Here is a 15,529-nt window from a genome sequence, read left to right on the forward strand (position 1 = left end):
GCCATGTCAACAATCAGCCGCAACCCAAAAGATTTCCCGGCATTTAACACTTTTGAGTGTGCATATTTTGCAACGTTTTGGACAGCTTCCCCAATGGAATTGGAAACTATAAAATGTGCAGCAAAGCAAAAACAGTGAGGGATATCTCTTGGCGAGAGACTTGGCGACGATAACAACAACAAGAGTGCAAAGTGCCACACAAGATTGCAACTCGAGTGCGTAGGAAAAACGCTCAGAATATGCAGTCGTTGGTGGTAATGGGAAACCAGCAATGGGCTGGAGACACACGTGAGTGAGGACTTTCGAACAGCCAACTTATCGGGCGATGGTAAAAGAAGGGCCATTTGCCCACGTGAGGAAACGACCGAGAAATTCCGCTCTGCAAAAATAGCGAGAAAATTACGACATGTCTTTAGAGGCACTCCCTGCGACAATAGCGGTTTCTTGATCATGGTCTTCTTGCAACGAGAACGGGACATTGAACGAAACCATCTTCACCAGTAAGTCATCCGCAAAAGTCGAATGACATGCAATTCTGGAGGCTGCCATGCCGAGTTCTGCAGCACTCAACATGCACACGGAGGTGACTGTCAATCTCTCTAATGGCGCTTCTTTGGTTGCCTTTACACGTGACCCCACCTGATCATATGAGTGGCGTGTTTCATTCATTTATCCAAATTTGTACATCATTATCTTAAACTCCCCGCTCTGGACTTGTTTCCGTTTGGCCCCCCCATTCCAACTTGCCCATTGGCGTAGATTGGACAACGACATCATGTCTGTCACATCCCTCTCGATCGTCTCGCCTACAGACTTTCATGTATTGACAGTCGAGGCGGGCTCTCGTCTCAAGGGTTATGTCAACATTCACTTGTCGAGCTCTCAAAAGGACATCAATATCACTCTCACACTAACAGGCGCCTACACGGCAACTTGGCCCTCTTCTCCTTCACATCCCTCGGGCTCCGAACAAGGACATGTTGTCAAATACTCGGCTGTTGCCTACGACAGCAAACAAAAAGGAACTGGAGGAGTCTTACCAGGAGGCTTCCATCGCATTCCCATTGATATCAATACTGCGGATCTGAATGGCCTCGATTTACGAGACCTACCTCCTTCCTTTCGCTATGACGCAAAGTGGGGAAAGGATATGCAAGACAACGTTGATGACAAGACACCTGTGGGCTGCTTTCAATGCGTGTATTCTCTCAAGTGCAACATATCCTGGGCATCTGGATCCAAACTTGTGCGACGCAAGACCAAAGTCTGCCAAGTGGAGGTATTGGTCATTACGCCCACCAGGTACCGTGCCAAACTCTTGGCATTCCCTTATCCAAGTCTCATTGGCAACACCCTGGCACCTGGTTCACCTCGTCCGGATCTATGGGCGACGCCCCATCGGATCGTGGACAAGGGTCTCGTGAGATGGTCTCTGACGGTCCCAAGACGCAGCTGCATGGCCGGAGATGTTCTTAAATGCATAGTGGGTCTCGGACCTGCACCCCCCAACATGGAAATGGATTGCGTCAAACTGGAACTCTCCGAACGCGCCACCTTTACTTCTCCAAAAGGAGGAACAGTCGTCGCACTGAGTGGAGCCGGCGAAGGCCTTTTACCTTCTGCCTCTCCCACACGTGTCATTGCCGCCGTTCGCGAGTCTTCTTGGGGTCGCCAGAACGGCTGTGCAGAAACAGACACGGCCGCCATTCGTACCCTGCCCATCAAAATCCCTTGGGACGCCTCAGCCACCATGGACACGCTGTTTTTCAAAAGTGTCGTAGTCCTCCGGCTCACCATTCGACTGGTGCACCCTGACGGGTCAACCGAAACATCTACTGTTGTCGAACTCCCGATCCACATTGTCGCCCCCGACATTCGCATGGGCCGGCCTTTCCCTCCAATCCTCCCCCACCGAAAGGAGACCACAACCGAGACTGGCATTTCCGATCTCACCGACAGTGCAGTTGACATGGACAAGGAGGATGATGATGACGACACGTTGTGTACAGATGAACAGGGTGTCAGGTTTGGAGCTATACCCGGCGTTGCACCAGATACGGTCGTGGGAACCTTCAAGGTCGTCTATCCCTACTTTGCACGAGGCCCCGAAGAACTGAGCGTCCGGACTGGTGACGTCGTTCATGTCAGTAAATCTTTTGCAGACGGTTGGTCGTACTGCAGCACGACCACCACCACCACACACCCTTCTGGCCTCGTACCCACGCACCATCTCGTCCATTTTTCAATCGAGCCCATCCCACCCCTCCTTGGCTTTACTCCACCTCGATCGCTTCCTTTCCTGGACGCCCGCTTCCTATGTCGCTGCGAGGACCGCTACCTGCTTTGGATTGAGGCTGTCAAGGAGGGTGTAGGCTTTGTCGTTCGACCAGAGATGGCTCGTATTCCAGAGCCCTTGCGTCCGTCTAATGATTGGAAAATTGGGGGGCGTGCGCCTGTGAGGGCATGTTCGAGATGTCGGTGGTTGTGGATGCAAGAGAGAATAGAGAGTGCTTGAGGTACATGTAATTTATTCCGTAGTGTGAATCAACGTTTTGTTGGTATGTAAAAAAAGTGTAGATATGTACTTGAAAGATGTATTGTATGGGTTGTCAAAGTTTTTGGATGTAGCTTTTGATTTGTATTAAACAGTATATATTCCTTGTGAATACGGTTGGCATATTGAAGCATCAAGACAAGGCACGGATAATACACATCCACCGTACATACACAAGTTTCCTAATTAAATATCTCCCTCTGGGCGTCAACCGGACTTTTTGCATGATGGAGACCGCCCATATTCAAGGAAGGGTGGGGGTGAAGCACTCCGTTGGGGGATGCTTCTTTCAAAATATGGAGAGCATAACTCGTTTCCCCGCCTGTCAGTTCCGATGATGATGGGACTTGGATCGAAATCACGAATATCTTTGAAAGTTTCCAATAATAGCATACCCAGCATCAACCTGTATGATTTTAATCAGACGATTTTTTCCTATTGTTGGTTGGGATAGCGTGTACGACATATCGTTCGCTTCTGCGGGTGCTGTAAATGCGGAACAAATACATTCGTTTTTTCTCACCCGCCATCACCGGCCGAGCACGGTTTCCAGCATGCTAGCGCGTAAAAAGGTTCTTGGCGATTATCAAGTAGGAAAAACCATTGGTCAGGGGGCGTTCTCAAAGGTCAAGCTTGGCTTTCACAAGGAAACTGGCCAGAAAGTTGCCATCAAAATCATTGACAAGAAGCAGGCGGCGGCCAAAGCTGAGAAGGCTAAAAAGGCGCAAGATGACATTGATCGGAAGCAAAAGGCGGAGGAGGCACGGCGCCCCACCAGTAGAGCAGAGAGGCCAAAGGAGCGACAACGGGTCCCGGACCCGAGAGGAGAACCTATTGACGAAACGGGGTCTTCTCCGGATACAGGTCGGGTAGGAGAGACGGATGATGGCAGTCTGGCCGAGGAGGCAAAAACCCCACCACCGTTTGTATCACAGCTGCAGTTGGAAGTCCAGTTGCTGATGCGACTTGACCATCCCAATGTCATCCGGCTGTACCAAGTTATGGAAACAGAGGAGGAATGCTTTGTTGTCATGTAAGTCGCTACTTGTCGAACGACACCGATACCATTTCGGCATAACCAACTTGTCGTACAGGGAATATGCTCAAGGAGGGGAACTGATCGAATACATTGCCCCGCGGGGACACTTGTCGGAAAAAGAAGCACGACGGTACTTTCGCCAGATTGTATCGGCAATGGATCACTGCCATATGGCAAATGTCGTTCACCGAGATTTAAAACTGGAAAACCTACTTCTCAATGGGGAACGCAACATTCTGATATCTGATTTTGGGCTCGGAAGGACTTTCCGATCGGACTCTGAAGAATTAATGAAAACTTTCTGTGGGACTCCAAACTACGCAGCCGTGGAGCTTATATCTGGAATTCCCTATGTCGGTGTGAAATCAGATATATGGGCCATGGGGGTTGTGCTGTATGTGATGATGACAGGAAGGCCCCCATTCATAGGTGAAAACATTTCCGCCCTCTACAGCAAAATCAAAGCAGTGGACTACAAATGCCCAGATTATTTTTCACAAGGGTTGCGAAACCTGTTGGCAAAGATATTGGTCAAGGATCCGAAACGACGTATTGACATGGATGGCATACGGGAGGATCCATGGATCAATTACGAAGAGATTGAGCGTCCCATGCGTCTCCTGCCAAAAGTGATGGGAAGCGCAGATGCGTCCCAAATCAGTCAGTTTATATCCGGCATCACATACGACCAGACCTTTGTGATTTACACCTTCCGCCGTCATACCCGAGATGGAACCAGTGTGTACGGGGCAAATGGACACGCCAACATCACTCAAGCTCAAAAGCGGGAACTTAAACGAAGAAAGAGTTTGACTGTCCAGATGGCACCAAATGGCGGATCGGGTACCAAGGTCTCTCCTACCTCCGCCATCGCACAATCCGCTGTTCCCGAAGAGGACAACGGGGATAACTTGGCTGAACTTCCTGGATACACTTCTCCTCCTGCTGCTCCTGCACGTATGCGTACTCTTCCCGCACTTCGCAATCGCCGAATGTCGTTGGATTCCGCACCTCCACCTGGCGCACCGCCACAAGGCGACATGGCAATGAGCAGAGAAGGACCGGATGCAGCGTCGAACTTTACAGGGTTCCCTCGTCGCCAGCGGCGGAATACGGCAACAGCGATCCTGCAACCTGGAGATGGTCAAGAATCTGGCTCTCCAGAGCTAACTTCCAGCAGGGCGCGCTCAGTCTCTGCCACCCCTGAAGGTGGATTCGCAGCCTCTCGAAACAAACGTCGGGGCTCAATAGGCGTGCCCGGCATACCTGATCGGGAAAGCAACATTATGCGGCGCATGTCGATGGTGGGTCCCGCAGGGGAGACGGAGGGTAGTGAGCCACAGTCTACATTTACCCCTCCCCGTCGAGCGTCCTTCCTATCACCCGTTCAGTCTTCGCCGCAGAGTACTCTTCGCAGCCCCCGTACATCATCTGCGGACGATCCTGACCCGATGCTCTTCAACGATCCCATATCTCCCGTCAATTTTCCAGTCGAGTCAGATGATGAAGAGCAGGATGTGACAACTGTGGAGCCATCAAGAAAGGAAATCGAAGACTGGCATCTCCTTCATCGACCACCCAAAACCATTCGCACTGTTCGCTTTGCGTTTCACTCTGCGACAACATCCACCCAAGCACCTTCTGCTATCTTTCAAGAAGTCCATCGTGTTCTACTGCTCATTCGTAGACATCACGACGAAAGACTGACGTTTACTCGCGTTGAAGACTTTTACATGCTCAATTGCAAATTAACTGAACCGAATCCGGATGATAACGTTGAGTTTGAGATTGAGGTGTGCAAAGTGTGGCTACTGAAGATGCACGGTGTTAGGATCAAGAGGTTGTCGGGGAACCCATTTATATTCAAGGAGATCTATTCCAATTTTGTTGCTATGCTCCAGCTGTAGTGTAAAGTCTAATTCTGATTTCCTATATAACCATATCTTGTTGTGCAACAGTGCAACAATCAATACCTCCTTTTAGCGAATCTTTACAGAGATTTCAATTTCACTATCAGCGTAGGGAATGCATGTAATCTCACTTTTGCAGCGTTGTGGATATCTCACTACACTCCGCAATGCTAATTTGATGGTGATGTATTACGGAAGAGTTAGAAGCCTATTGCAGAGTGTGGTCTGCCTGCATAGGTTGAAGGATCGACTATTAGATGTACCCCAAAAACAAGTGGTCGCACCCCCCATTGCGCTTGTCTCGGCTGCCGGCTTGCCGCAACATTCTGATTTAATAAGCACAGACTTTAGTCGTTGCTCAGGTTTCTGGTTTATCTTGTCAGTTATTGCCAAGCTGCTTGCCAAGACTGTGTTGGCAATCTGGATGCATGCGTTCTGCTTACATCATGAAATCAAGCGCAACTCCGACAACCAAAAATACACGACACCAAAATAAATAGAATCCCCTGATCGAACAGACGTCATGCTCCCCTCAGTTCTATAATTAGTTAAATGCTCTCGGACGTCTTCCCGTCAAGATCTCTCGTCGACACTGCGATACTTCTCATCGTTACGAAAAATGGCACCCAAGAGGCAAGGATTGCCTGAACTTCCTCCAAAGCAGCTAGAGCAGGAGATAGAGACTGTCAAAGCGCTGTCGAGTCCTACTCCTCAAAGAGTTTTGGTAGCTGTCAGAGGTAAGGTCATCGGGTACAGTAGCTCTACTCTCTATCGGGATATTAAAAAGTTTGTTCGTTCAGTCCGACCTCCTGTCATTGAGCGTAAGAATGCCCAAAAGTTTGACAAACCCCTCGGTTACGACCCGACCGCCACATGCGTTTCATATAACTTGAATAACTCGGCGGTTACTATTGCATGGCCATCGGACGCTGGACCACCACGCGGGCAATCGCCTGCGGGCGGAGCCAGCAAAACGGCGCCTAAAGAATTTAACTTTGATTCAGTGCTGGGATATGAAGAAGGGCAGAGTTCGGTATACGAGAAAGTGGTCGAGGTACAGTGCAATGCAAGCTATCCGCTTTCATCAGTCCTTTCTTTGACAATTGCCATGCTTCACACCAGCCATTGATCAGGAAGTGTCTCGAAGGTTACAACGGATGCGTCTTTTGTTATGTGAGTCCTGTATTGATGCCTTGAGCGCCAGCTCAGTTTAGCGTACGTGGTCCTCATTAGGATATATCTTCCAGGGTCAAACTGCCAGGTAATTACGACACCAACGGCGCAATACCCATCCTGTTTCTCATCTGCAGTTTGCCGAAATGCTGTTAGTGGTAAAACGTACACAATGGAGGGCCCAAAACGAGGAACATCCATGGAGATTCCTACGGATGCATCCGATAAAGACACGGGCATCATATTACGTGTTGCGGCGCAAATCACAAAGCACATTGCCGAAGCCAAGACCAAAAAGCCTGAACTCGAGTACTTTGTTAAAGCTAGCTACCTCGAGATATACCAAGAGGCGTTAACGGACTTGCTTGTAGGTCGTGATGAACAGGGTATGATATCGGGCAATGCAAGTTATTCATGACTACATACGCAACTCAATGTCGTTGTAGGAGAACTACGAATACGTCAGGACCCAGAATCAACAACTGGCCGAGAACTTTACATCTCTGGTATTACAGAGCGTTCAGTCAGCTCCATCCAGGACTATGTCAAAGTTCTACAAATGGGTGGGCGGCACCGAACCGTAGGCGAGACAAATATGAATGAGGCAAGTACAGGATGCTATTACACCCAGAGATAAACAATTACAGAAATATGGGAACCTGTATCTCTTATGTCTTTCATTTTCTATGTAGGCATCTAGTCGCTCTCACGCAGTATTGACATTCACAATTGAAGAGCGAAGGAAACCATCTGAGGGGATGTCAGCAGAGGAAGCCGAGATGCTCGCTAAACATGGCCGCAAACGCAGTAAAATCCATCTCATCGATTTAGCTGGTCAGGTCAACATTCCTTCCCTCACAATCCACATTTGCAATTGTTGTATTTGCAAAATAGTCCCTTTCTCATTATCCTCTGTTTGTGTGCAGGTTCGGAACGCGCCAACGCAACAGGTGCAACCGGTGATCGTCTGAAAGAAGGTTCAGCCATCAACCAATCTCTGTCGTCTCTTGGGAATGTAATCAATGCCCTAACCACCGGTGCAAGACATGTACCATACCGGGATTCAAAGTTGACCTATCTCCTTAGCGACAGGTGAGAGAGAGATACTGCATGTCTGGCACGGCCCTCTTCCTAACTCGCGCACCCTTACTAGCTTGGGAGGTAACTCGTTGACATTGATGATCACTTGCATTACCCCAACGCTTGCGAATCATGATGAATCCCTTTCAACGCTTCGTTTTGCCGAGTAAGTGCCCTGCTTGTGATGGCATTGGTGATGACAACCATCCTCATGTTCATCTCTCTGCAGACGTGTCAAGAAGGTCCGCAATGTCGCCAAGGTCAACGTCGATGCAACCATGATGCGTATAATGCAAATGGAAGCCGAAATTCGTGAATTACGCGAAATCCTCTCCAAGTGCACTTGCGGCGGTAAGGTCAAACAGGCAAAGTGCTCGGACGCGTCGACGTCATCTGATTCCCTACACCTGCTAGCACGCCGGGCAGCGCAGGATGCGTGGACAATGGCTGGAGGTGCAGCTGGTAAAGATGCCTCGACGAGCATGAGCATGAAGCTGCCATGGTGGAAACGTATCTGGAAACAGTGTACGGTGTGTGTGCCTTCAAAAACCACATCAGAGAAAATGTGGCCAAATGGCAGGGTCGCGCCGGTCAACGTTGCTCGCAGTATGCCAATGACCGAGACTGCAGAAACGGTTCTAAAGAGTGTTAAGGGAAAGTTGACGTTTGCTTGACACGCTTTATTATTTACTTTCAAAAGCTAGCCATGAGGTGGATGTGTTGTTGATATTAGTGCTTTTTGTACTTAATGTAATGCTATCTTACGTTTCCGACCCCAGGATGGCCTTAAGGTGGTTTGTGAGATATGAAGGGATGTTCTGCTCTAATTTATACAAGTGCCAACGATCTATAAACTATTTATCAGAGTTAATCAATTCAACTACTTTTTACCGCGTATTTCTTTGCCATTACGCTTGATGTCCTGGGCGGCAGTTGTTCGTCGGTGTGTGGGCAGCTTTGTGTCGGTTTCTAGATAGGACGCTTAAGTAGCCTGTGTAGAAAGTCTAAATGTAGAGTTACTTACCAGCCGTGTCAATGAGTACATCTGGCAAGGTACTATCTACGTTGCTGGTCAAGTACAAGCCAGATATTCCCTTTGGCACTAATGGCTGTGCCAGTAGCGACGAAAGCTCTGCTTTTAGCGACTGCAACTTGGCTTTCCTGCGTGCTTCCTCAGCGTCCGTTGATGCATTCCCCTTGTCCGTCGCGCTTTTGGTGTCCAGGCTATGGAGAAGGAGATTTAGAGCCCGCCGTCATAGCACTGAAAACAAGTGACCAAAACTTACAAGTCTTCATCCAGTTCGATATCAGCTTCCTCAGCGGCTTTCTTGAACCAGTTCTTTTCGTGTTGCGTCTGTGAAGCAAAAAGCACGAGAATAAGTAAGGCCATTCTGATGGGACTTTGCAATCTCTGGCCAACCTTCTGCTTCCTATGTTCGAGTTCATCAATCTGTTTAGCTAACGCCATGCGCTGCTTTATTCCAGTCAAAAGGGATCTGTCTAGTGGAAACTCGGGGATACCATCTTCTGCTCAGAAGCGAGGTCACCTTTGGAGGCTTCAATCAGGTATCACAGCATTATGACATACCTTTTCCAAGAATATGACAAATCCTTTTGTAGACGGGTACCTCTTGCGGTGAGCACAGCATAACACTTATACCATCTGAAGCAGCACGTGCCGTACGTCCTGAACGATGGACGTAAAGATCCGCAGTGCGAGGTAGTTGATAGTGCACAACGTGTTCAATGTTTGGTATATCCAAACCGCGTGCCGCAACGTCACTTGCCACAAGAACAGCATCTTTCGACTCGCGGAATCTACACCGCAAGTTAGAGTTGGGAAGTGACACCAATTGTGTAGAGAGCAACTTTACCTGTCCAAATTCTTTAATCGCTGCCTTTGTTGCATTTCAGCGTGCAGAGGTAACGCCTTGACTTTCATATGGGAGAGCACCGGTACTAACCGCCTAATGGCATCAATACTGTTCACAAAAACAATGGTACGTCCAGGATAGCGAGTCAAAATATAATACAGAAAAGCATCCTGCTCATACGATAAGTTTAGCTAACGTGAATCAAAACACGAAGCATTTACAGCGAAACCTTTTCCGTATGCAAGCAGTCAATTCGAGTCTCAAGTAGCTTGTCTGCTGTCACACTTTCCGGCAAAACGTTGACATAACAGGGTTCGGGATCTTGGAATTCCAGCCTATCCAGTAGATCGTCTGAATGCACGGATGTCATTTTAGTTTCTGAGTTGTTTGTACCGGAGGGTCCAGTAAAACTCACCCATTGAAGGTACATGTGAGCTTTGTTTCTTTGAGCCTTTCTTGAGCTTCTGTTTCAACCGGCCGTCATGTACTAGAGTAGCTGAAAAAATGAAGGTTCGCCGTTCTATTGTGGATTGCTTGGCACTGCAAGGATATTAGCTGTCATTTCAACGGATTACGACGACATCAAGAGTCCTGTTGCTTACCGATGTTTCACGGATACAGCCTTCAATATATTATCAAGCTCCCTGAAATGGCCGCGCTCAAGCATCCGATCTGCCTCATCTATGGCCAGATATTTGATCCCTCGTAACCTTGCAAGCAAGGCGGCATCCTATAGGCGGGAGGCTGTTGAGTACCTATCTGTAGTTCCATTCACAGCCACTAATATTCTGACCTCAGATACAAGTTCCCAAAGACGACCTGGCGTACCAATGATGATGTCCGGTTTCGTAGAGATAAGTCGCTTCTGCTTTGGGACAGAAATCCCTCCAACGATAGGGACGATCTGAAGCATTCCTATCAGAACAACAGCGGGCACCGGTTTCAGCAGCCACAGGACAGGATCGCACCTTTGCTTTCATAAACCTAGCAACCTGCTTCAAATGTTCGGTCACCTGCAGAGCTAGCTCCCTAGTTGGAGTTAAGATCAACGCATGCAGTCCCGGATCTTTCGCGGTAGTAGTCCTAAGAGCGATGGACTGAAGTATCGGAAGTCCAAACGCCAAAGTCTTGCCAGATCCTGTCTGCGCGGCTCCAATAACATCGCGTTTCCCATCAAGTACCAAGGGAAGTGTACTTTGCTGGATTTCCGTAGGAGTACAGAACTTTAGAGCGGCCAACCCTTGAACCAAAACAGGAGCGAGGCCCATCGCTTCCCAGGCAGACATGTCCTGCCCAACGTCAGCAGGTTCGATCGATATCGACGATTTTGATCCTGTTTCGCGCACTTCATTTTCAGAAGCAATCTCCTCTGCGGCTGTTTCCGCATGCGTGTCCATGACCTCCGCCGCATCTGCGGCATCATCCTCCGCCTCATCCTCCATTGTATCGGCTCCTTCAGCAAAATCATCGATACTGATAAATCCTTCCATCTCGGACGGAGTCGGTGGGACATCTGGCCGTGCCGGCTTTCCTTGCGCCTTTAACTCCTTAACTTTCTGTAATTTCACCCAATTTAGTTGTCCAGGCCCATCGCTAGGCATCACCGGCTATAAATCTTTACCAACCTTGAACTTGATAACCTTCCCACCACCCGCACCAGTCTCATATTCCACATCAACCCCATCAATCTCCTCTAGGCAAAGAAAACCTCCTGGTCCTTGATTATCACCCATCAAAAATCCTTCATGAGTATGCACTTCCGACCAGGGAATGGCGTTGAACTCCACTGGAAGGCTCTCCACCGCAGTGAGTGCTGTTCCCCCATTTCCGCGACGTCTCTTCTCCTTTCGTTGCTGTTTTTTGTTTTTAGAAGCTGGTTCATGGAGGGTTGACCCACCGTCAGTTGCTGAAACCTCCCGTTTTCGTTTTCGTTCAGTCATCTTCTTAGTTCGGCCCTGGTTCACCTTCGCGGAGCTGAGATTTTTTCCATTGACATGGTTGCCCGATACAGATGGAGCCTGACTGTTGAGGACAGTAACCTCTTGCGTTTTTGTGTCCCGCACTGTCCACATACTGCGAGGATCTCTAGGTGAGTTAATGAGGACATGAAAACGTCGGAGAGTTGAAAACAGTTCTGCACCTGTATCACGTGACCATTCTTTTGACTCATTCAACACTGCGTTAATTCACCGAGGACACATTTGCATCCTAGATCACCATAGATTGCCATCTGGGTTTCTGTCCAAAGATAAGAGGTAAGGATTGTAGAGGAAGGGGACATGGCGCAGGCTGCGAGGAGGATGTTACAGGTACTTCTTGATGCCACCTACGGCAGACCATGTGGGTTGAGGTCGAGCTATTCTCTTCCTTGGAACGATGAGTTGCTCCTGTAGGCCTGCATAGGTTTGTCGGCTGCTGGCTACATGAAGAAGCATTTTGTGGATTACTGAGCAGTTGCTGGGACCAAATTCTAGCTGAAGCCGCTTGTGGTCATATTAGGCTAAACGAAACTTAACAGATCACTCCACCTTGGCCGCCCAAACAAACACCCTTTCACCTTCCCCCGTCTTACACAAATCATGACAAGTCTAAGTCCCGACTGTAACGAATTGAAGAAGCAATATGATGACTGCTTTAACAAGTGGTATGCAAATAAATTCTTGCAAGGAGACACAACGCCAGAGTGTGAAGACCTCTTTAAACTATATCGGGCATGTATCTGGGTGAGTGAATTTGTCTTATTTCGTAAAGCAAAAGTATTGTCACCGACCAGTCTCGTGTGATGTAGAGAGCAATAAAAGAGAAGAACCTAGATCAACTTATCAGCGACGCACGGAAGGAGAAACCATTTTCGGGGCCTGAGGACACACGAACGGGTGAAACATAGTATATATTCATGTCGAATTGGTTTACTTCTGCATTTTGTATAATACATCTATCACTGCGATTCTCCCTGTTGAGATCAAATGGATGCTTCTACTAAATTGCGACGAATGTCCCCTGCCTATGACATTGTTCCGTACTCAAAGCTGAGGATTGCGACTGCCGAGTCTCCAAAATTGCATTGGTATCTATTATCTATCATCTGTACAGTTGACAAATCATTCTAACGCACAATTAATGAAGCAAATAATGCACCGTATACAGTCATATAACCATCCAGCCGTTCCATGCACAAGCCAATCTACATAGCCCACAAAACAATGGCCTTTATCACAGAAGTTCGATGGTCCTCCGTCCCTCACCGTCCTCCTCTCCCAAGACTATCCCATCTAATGCCGTACCACTGCCAGTAACAGGGTTTACAGAATGTGCCTCGCTGTCCAAACCGTCCACAATCGCCGTTTCTCCTTTCCCCGTCATGAGGTTTAATCCCATGCCTATGTGCAATCCTAGTGGAAGATGGCTGTTCATAGTCATCGGATGGTGCATTCCTGGTATACCCATGCCTAGCCCCATCCCTAGCGCGGCGGCCGCGGCAGCCGCATTGCTCGGTGTACTTCCATTTGATGTATTTCCTGCAAGCGCATTGAGATAGTAACTGTGTAGAAACGATAGTGCGGTCGGATCGGAAGGGGTAACAGCCGCAAGTGCCGCAAGTTGACTTGCTGCTAATGATGTTGGCTTTATCGTCGATGGCGTGCAAGCGGGAGTATTTGGAGTGCTGTCACTCGTTGTAGGGGATGATATATTACTTGATTGGTGTGGAAGTCCAATAGGACGGTAAGCCCAGGAATTGTAGCCTGGAATTGTACCCATTCGGCCGAACTGGGCGCAAAAGGTGCCAATATTGCTCCCCCTTGGATGACGAGAATCGCAAGAGTAAGCCGGCATATTTCGATTGACCAGCGTTAAAATCTGGTCAACTTACATGTAAACCAATACGTGACTCTCATCTTGTAAGCACTTTTCCCGTCCCGTCGGGGTTGAAAAGGACAACTTTGTGTGAAACAGACAGTGTGGATAGGCTTGCACCCTGAGAAACCAGGGAGATCCAAAATCAACTTTGAGTAACACCATAGCAGAAGTTATTTCTCCTGTTAAGAACTTGGATTCGGCGGTAAGAAACCATCTACTTTGCCGGCTGGCCCCATCAGGGTCCGTGCCAAGAGGGGGTGATAGCCATATGTCGCCATGCCACGGTTGTGTGAGTCCATTAGTAACTTCATCGTAAATGTGACGGGCGACGTGGTTGTCATGCAAGTCGTTCGCAAAGTGGCATGATGCCGGGTCTAGGTCGAAGGTTGACTTGTTAATTACATGCTTTCCAGCGGTGATGATCTCTTTTGGTGTGTAGAGTTCATTGTTGAGATCTGTGAATGATATACCAGTTTCTATGATAGAGAGCGTGATTAGTATGCGCTGCAAGCACGGCCATGACCTTTCTAGTAGCAGGAGTGCTTACCGTATTTAACTGTCATTGCGACCACATGCTCTTCAGTAATTGTTTGACCGGATTCACACACCTGCTTCCATATAAACCGACGTACTTCCGCGGGAAACTTGTGCAATGATCGGATGTGGGATATGTTGACGGGAACGGGGAGAGATGAGTCCTCAACAAGGGACTCGTAGACACTCCTGATGAAAGTGGACAATGATTAGAATAGAAGGGAGGAAATCAATAGCGGGGAGTCATACTTACGCTGAGCATAAGTATGTATTGGTGGTGCGGCGGCTAAAAGAAAACTTGTTCTTAGCATATGTGTAGATGGACTTTTCCGGAGCTGAAGGAATCGCAATTTAAGTACATGGGAACGCAATTATGGCAGACGCGTCAGTTCAAAGTACCGTAGAGCTTCTCTTCATCGATCTCACGCAAGGCGGCAGCTAATAACGAATTGCATCCCGTCAGATTTAGCTCCAACTGTCCAGACATCCGACTAGAGATGAGGGCCCAAAACCTACCAACGAGAAAGAATTTTCCGGTACCAAGGTGTTCCCTCACGACTGCCTCCAGATCTCGTAAGCGCATTCGGCGATGCTCGGTCTCGTCATGATGAATCTTGCGCTTGTTATTGCTGCCGTTGAACCCAGCTGATGTTCTTGTCCGCTTTCGCGATCGCTGTACTGTTACTATTGGTTGCTGTTCTGGTGGCGGATCGACTGGTGAAGAGCGCCGATGCGAGCGGTAAGGTTCCGGAGACTCATACTCGGCAGCGGGTGCAGCCGTTGAAACTTCTAGGGGGGAGTGTTCACCACCGTGAATGCTGTTATATGTCAGTGGTGAATCACTGTCGTAGTCGGTCATGGGCGATCCAGAGATCATCTTGGCAGGTTCGTGTTGGGCTTGTTTGAACGGCGTCGGGCGAGATCCACCTGTAAGGTATTGTTTTCACAATGAACGCGCGAATGTCCGCGTACCTACTTGGAACGGCGGAGCCAAAGTAAGTTTGCGCATGCCACATGAACGTCCTCACAGCAGTTTTTTCAGCATACATACCAAAGGAAATAAAATTGTAGATCAGTTAAAAGGAGAGAACGCTCAATTGCCAACTAGATCTCAGCGTTAAGAGTACCAGAGCGTCAGATCCAATGTAAGTTTGGCAGTGATAATGATGAGGAGGCAGGACGGGGGAGGGGAAACAAGACAAATAACCAAGCAAACAAAATGTCATGCCCCGGAATGGGCCAAGAAAACCCACGTCCTTATAAGCGATCGTGTGGGGGGTTTTGATGCGAACGGAGTTGGGATGAAGTAAGCGTTGTTTAGCACGCGGAGTACGCGATGTAAAGCTTACAGAAGCACCGACACGACTTTTAACATTTGCCCAGAGTGGCCAGTGTCTTCTTTCGGGATTGGCTGTGAACGCTGTATTTGAGGGTCTTTGTTTGTGTCATTAACGCTAACCCCATTTGGGAGATTGGGAACTGTGAAAGGATGCTATATCGACCGGAC

The 15,529-nt window shown here is 48.5% G+C and overlaps 6 protein-coding genes across 7 annotated transcripts; 4 read left to right on the forward strand and 2 right to left on the reverse strand.

Moving 5' to 3' along the window:
* Nucleotides 1-84: 84 nt before the first annotated feature.
* SPPG_01602 (uncharacterized protein) lies at nt 85-2,668 on the forward strand. The gene has a single exon (XM_016749920.1). The coding sequence runs from the start codon at nt 776-778 to the stop codon at nt 2,513-2,515; it is 1,740 nt and encodes a 579-aa protein (XP_016612207.1). The 5' UTR covers nt 85-775; the 3' UTR covers nt 2,516-2,668.
* Nucleotides 2,669-3,013: 345 nt separating this feature from the next.
* SPPG_01603 (CAMK/CAMKL protein kinase) lies at nt 3,014-5,558 on the forward strand. Its single transcript, XM_016749921.1, has 2 exons — nt 3,014-3,587; nt 3,649-5,558. The coding sequence occupies exons 1-2, from the start codon at nt 3,109-3,111 to the stop codon at nt 5,498-5,500; spliced, it is 2,331 nt and encodes a 776-aa protein (XP_016612208.1). The 5' UTR covers nt 3,014-3,108; the 3' UTR covers nt 5,501-5,558.
* Nucleotides 5,559-6,070: 512 nt separating this feature from the next.
* On the forward strand, nt 6,071-8,709 carry SPPG_01604 (uncharacterized protein). Its single transcript, XM_016749922.1, has 11 exons — nt 6,071-6,240; nt 6,304-6,557; nt 6,626-6,676; nt 6,751-6,764; nt 6,833-7,062; nt 7,123-7,280; nt 7,369-7,510; nt 7,603-7,768; nt 7,830-7,922; nt 7,986-8,107; nt 8,171-8,709. The coding sequence occupies exons 1-11, from the start codon at nt 6,123-6,125 to the stop codon at nt 8,428-8,430; spliced, it is 1,608 nt and encodes a 535-aa protein (XP_016612209.1). The 5' UTR covers nt 6,071-6,122; the 3' UTR covers nt 8,431-8,709.
* SPPG_01605 (uncharacterized protein) lies at nt 8,464-11,715 on the reverse strand. Its single transcript, XM_016749923.1, has 12 exons — nt 11,256-11,715; nt 10,599-11,186; nt 10,424-10,534; nt 10,233-10,360; nt 10,046-10,170; nt 9,860-9,981; nt 9,631-9,800; nt 9,345-9,574; nt 9,177-9,283; nt 9,043-9,110; nt 8,781-8,980; nt 8,464-8,725 (listed from the first exon to the last, which is right to left on the reverse strand). Exons 1-12 carry the CDS (start codon nt 11,700-11,702, stop codon nt 8,637-8,639), a joined length of 2,385 nt encoding a protein of 794 aa, XP_016612210.1. The 5' UTR covers nt 11,703-11,715; the 3' UTR covers nt 8,464-8,636.
* Nucleotides 11,716-11,830: 115 nt separating this feature from the next.
* SPPG_01606 (uncharacterized protein) lies at nt 11,831-12,605 on the forward strand. The gene is made up of 3 exons (XM_016749924.1): nt 11,831-11,885; nt 12,149-12,353; nt 12,419-12,605. The coding sequence occupies exons 2-3, from the start codon at nt 12,210-12,212 to the stop codon at nt 12,515-12,517; spliced, it is 243 nt and encodes an 80-aa protein (XP_016612211.1). The 5' UTR covers nt 11,831-11,885; nt 12,149-12,209; the 3' UTR covers nt 12,518-12,605.
* Nucleotides 12,606-12,674: 69 nt separating this feature from the next.
* SPPG_01607 lies at nt 12,675-15,271 on the reverse strand. Of its 2 annotated transcripts, none has more exons than XM_016749925.1 (7): nt 15,074-15,271; nt 14,539-14,994; nt 14,422-14,460; nt 14,276-14,357; nt 14,036-14,211; nt 13,502-13,964; nt 12,675-13,429 (listed from the first exon to the last, which is right to left on the reverse strand). In XM_016749925.1, the coding sequence occupies exons 2-7, from the start codon at nt 14,897-14,899 to the stop codon at nt 12,844-12,846; spliced, it is 1,707 nt and encodes a 568-aa protein (XP_016612212.1). In that variant the 5' UTR covers nt 14,900-14,994; nt 15,074-15,271; the 3' UTR covers nt 12,675-12,843. The 2 variants fall into 2 exon arrangements, with proteins under 2 accessions (XP_016612212.1, XP_016612213.1); XM_016749926.1 differs by having other exon boundaries at nt 14,539-14,997.
* Nucleotides 15,272-15,529: the final 258 nt, after the last annotated feature.

The sequence above is a fragment of the Spizellomyces punctatus genome (genome assembly GCF_000182565.1).
Source record: "Spizellomyces punctatus DAOM BR117 chromosome Unknown supercont1.2, whole genome shotgun sequence".
NCBI lineage: Eukaryota > Fungi > Chytridiomycota > Chytridiomycetes > Spizellomycetales > Spizellomycetaceae > Spizellomyces > Spizellomyces punctatus.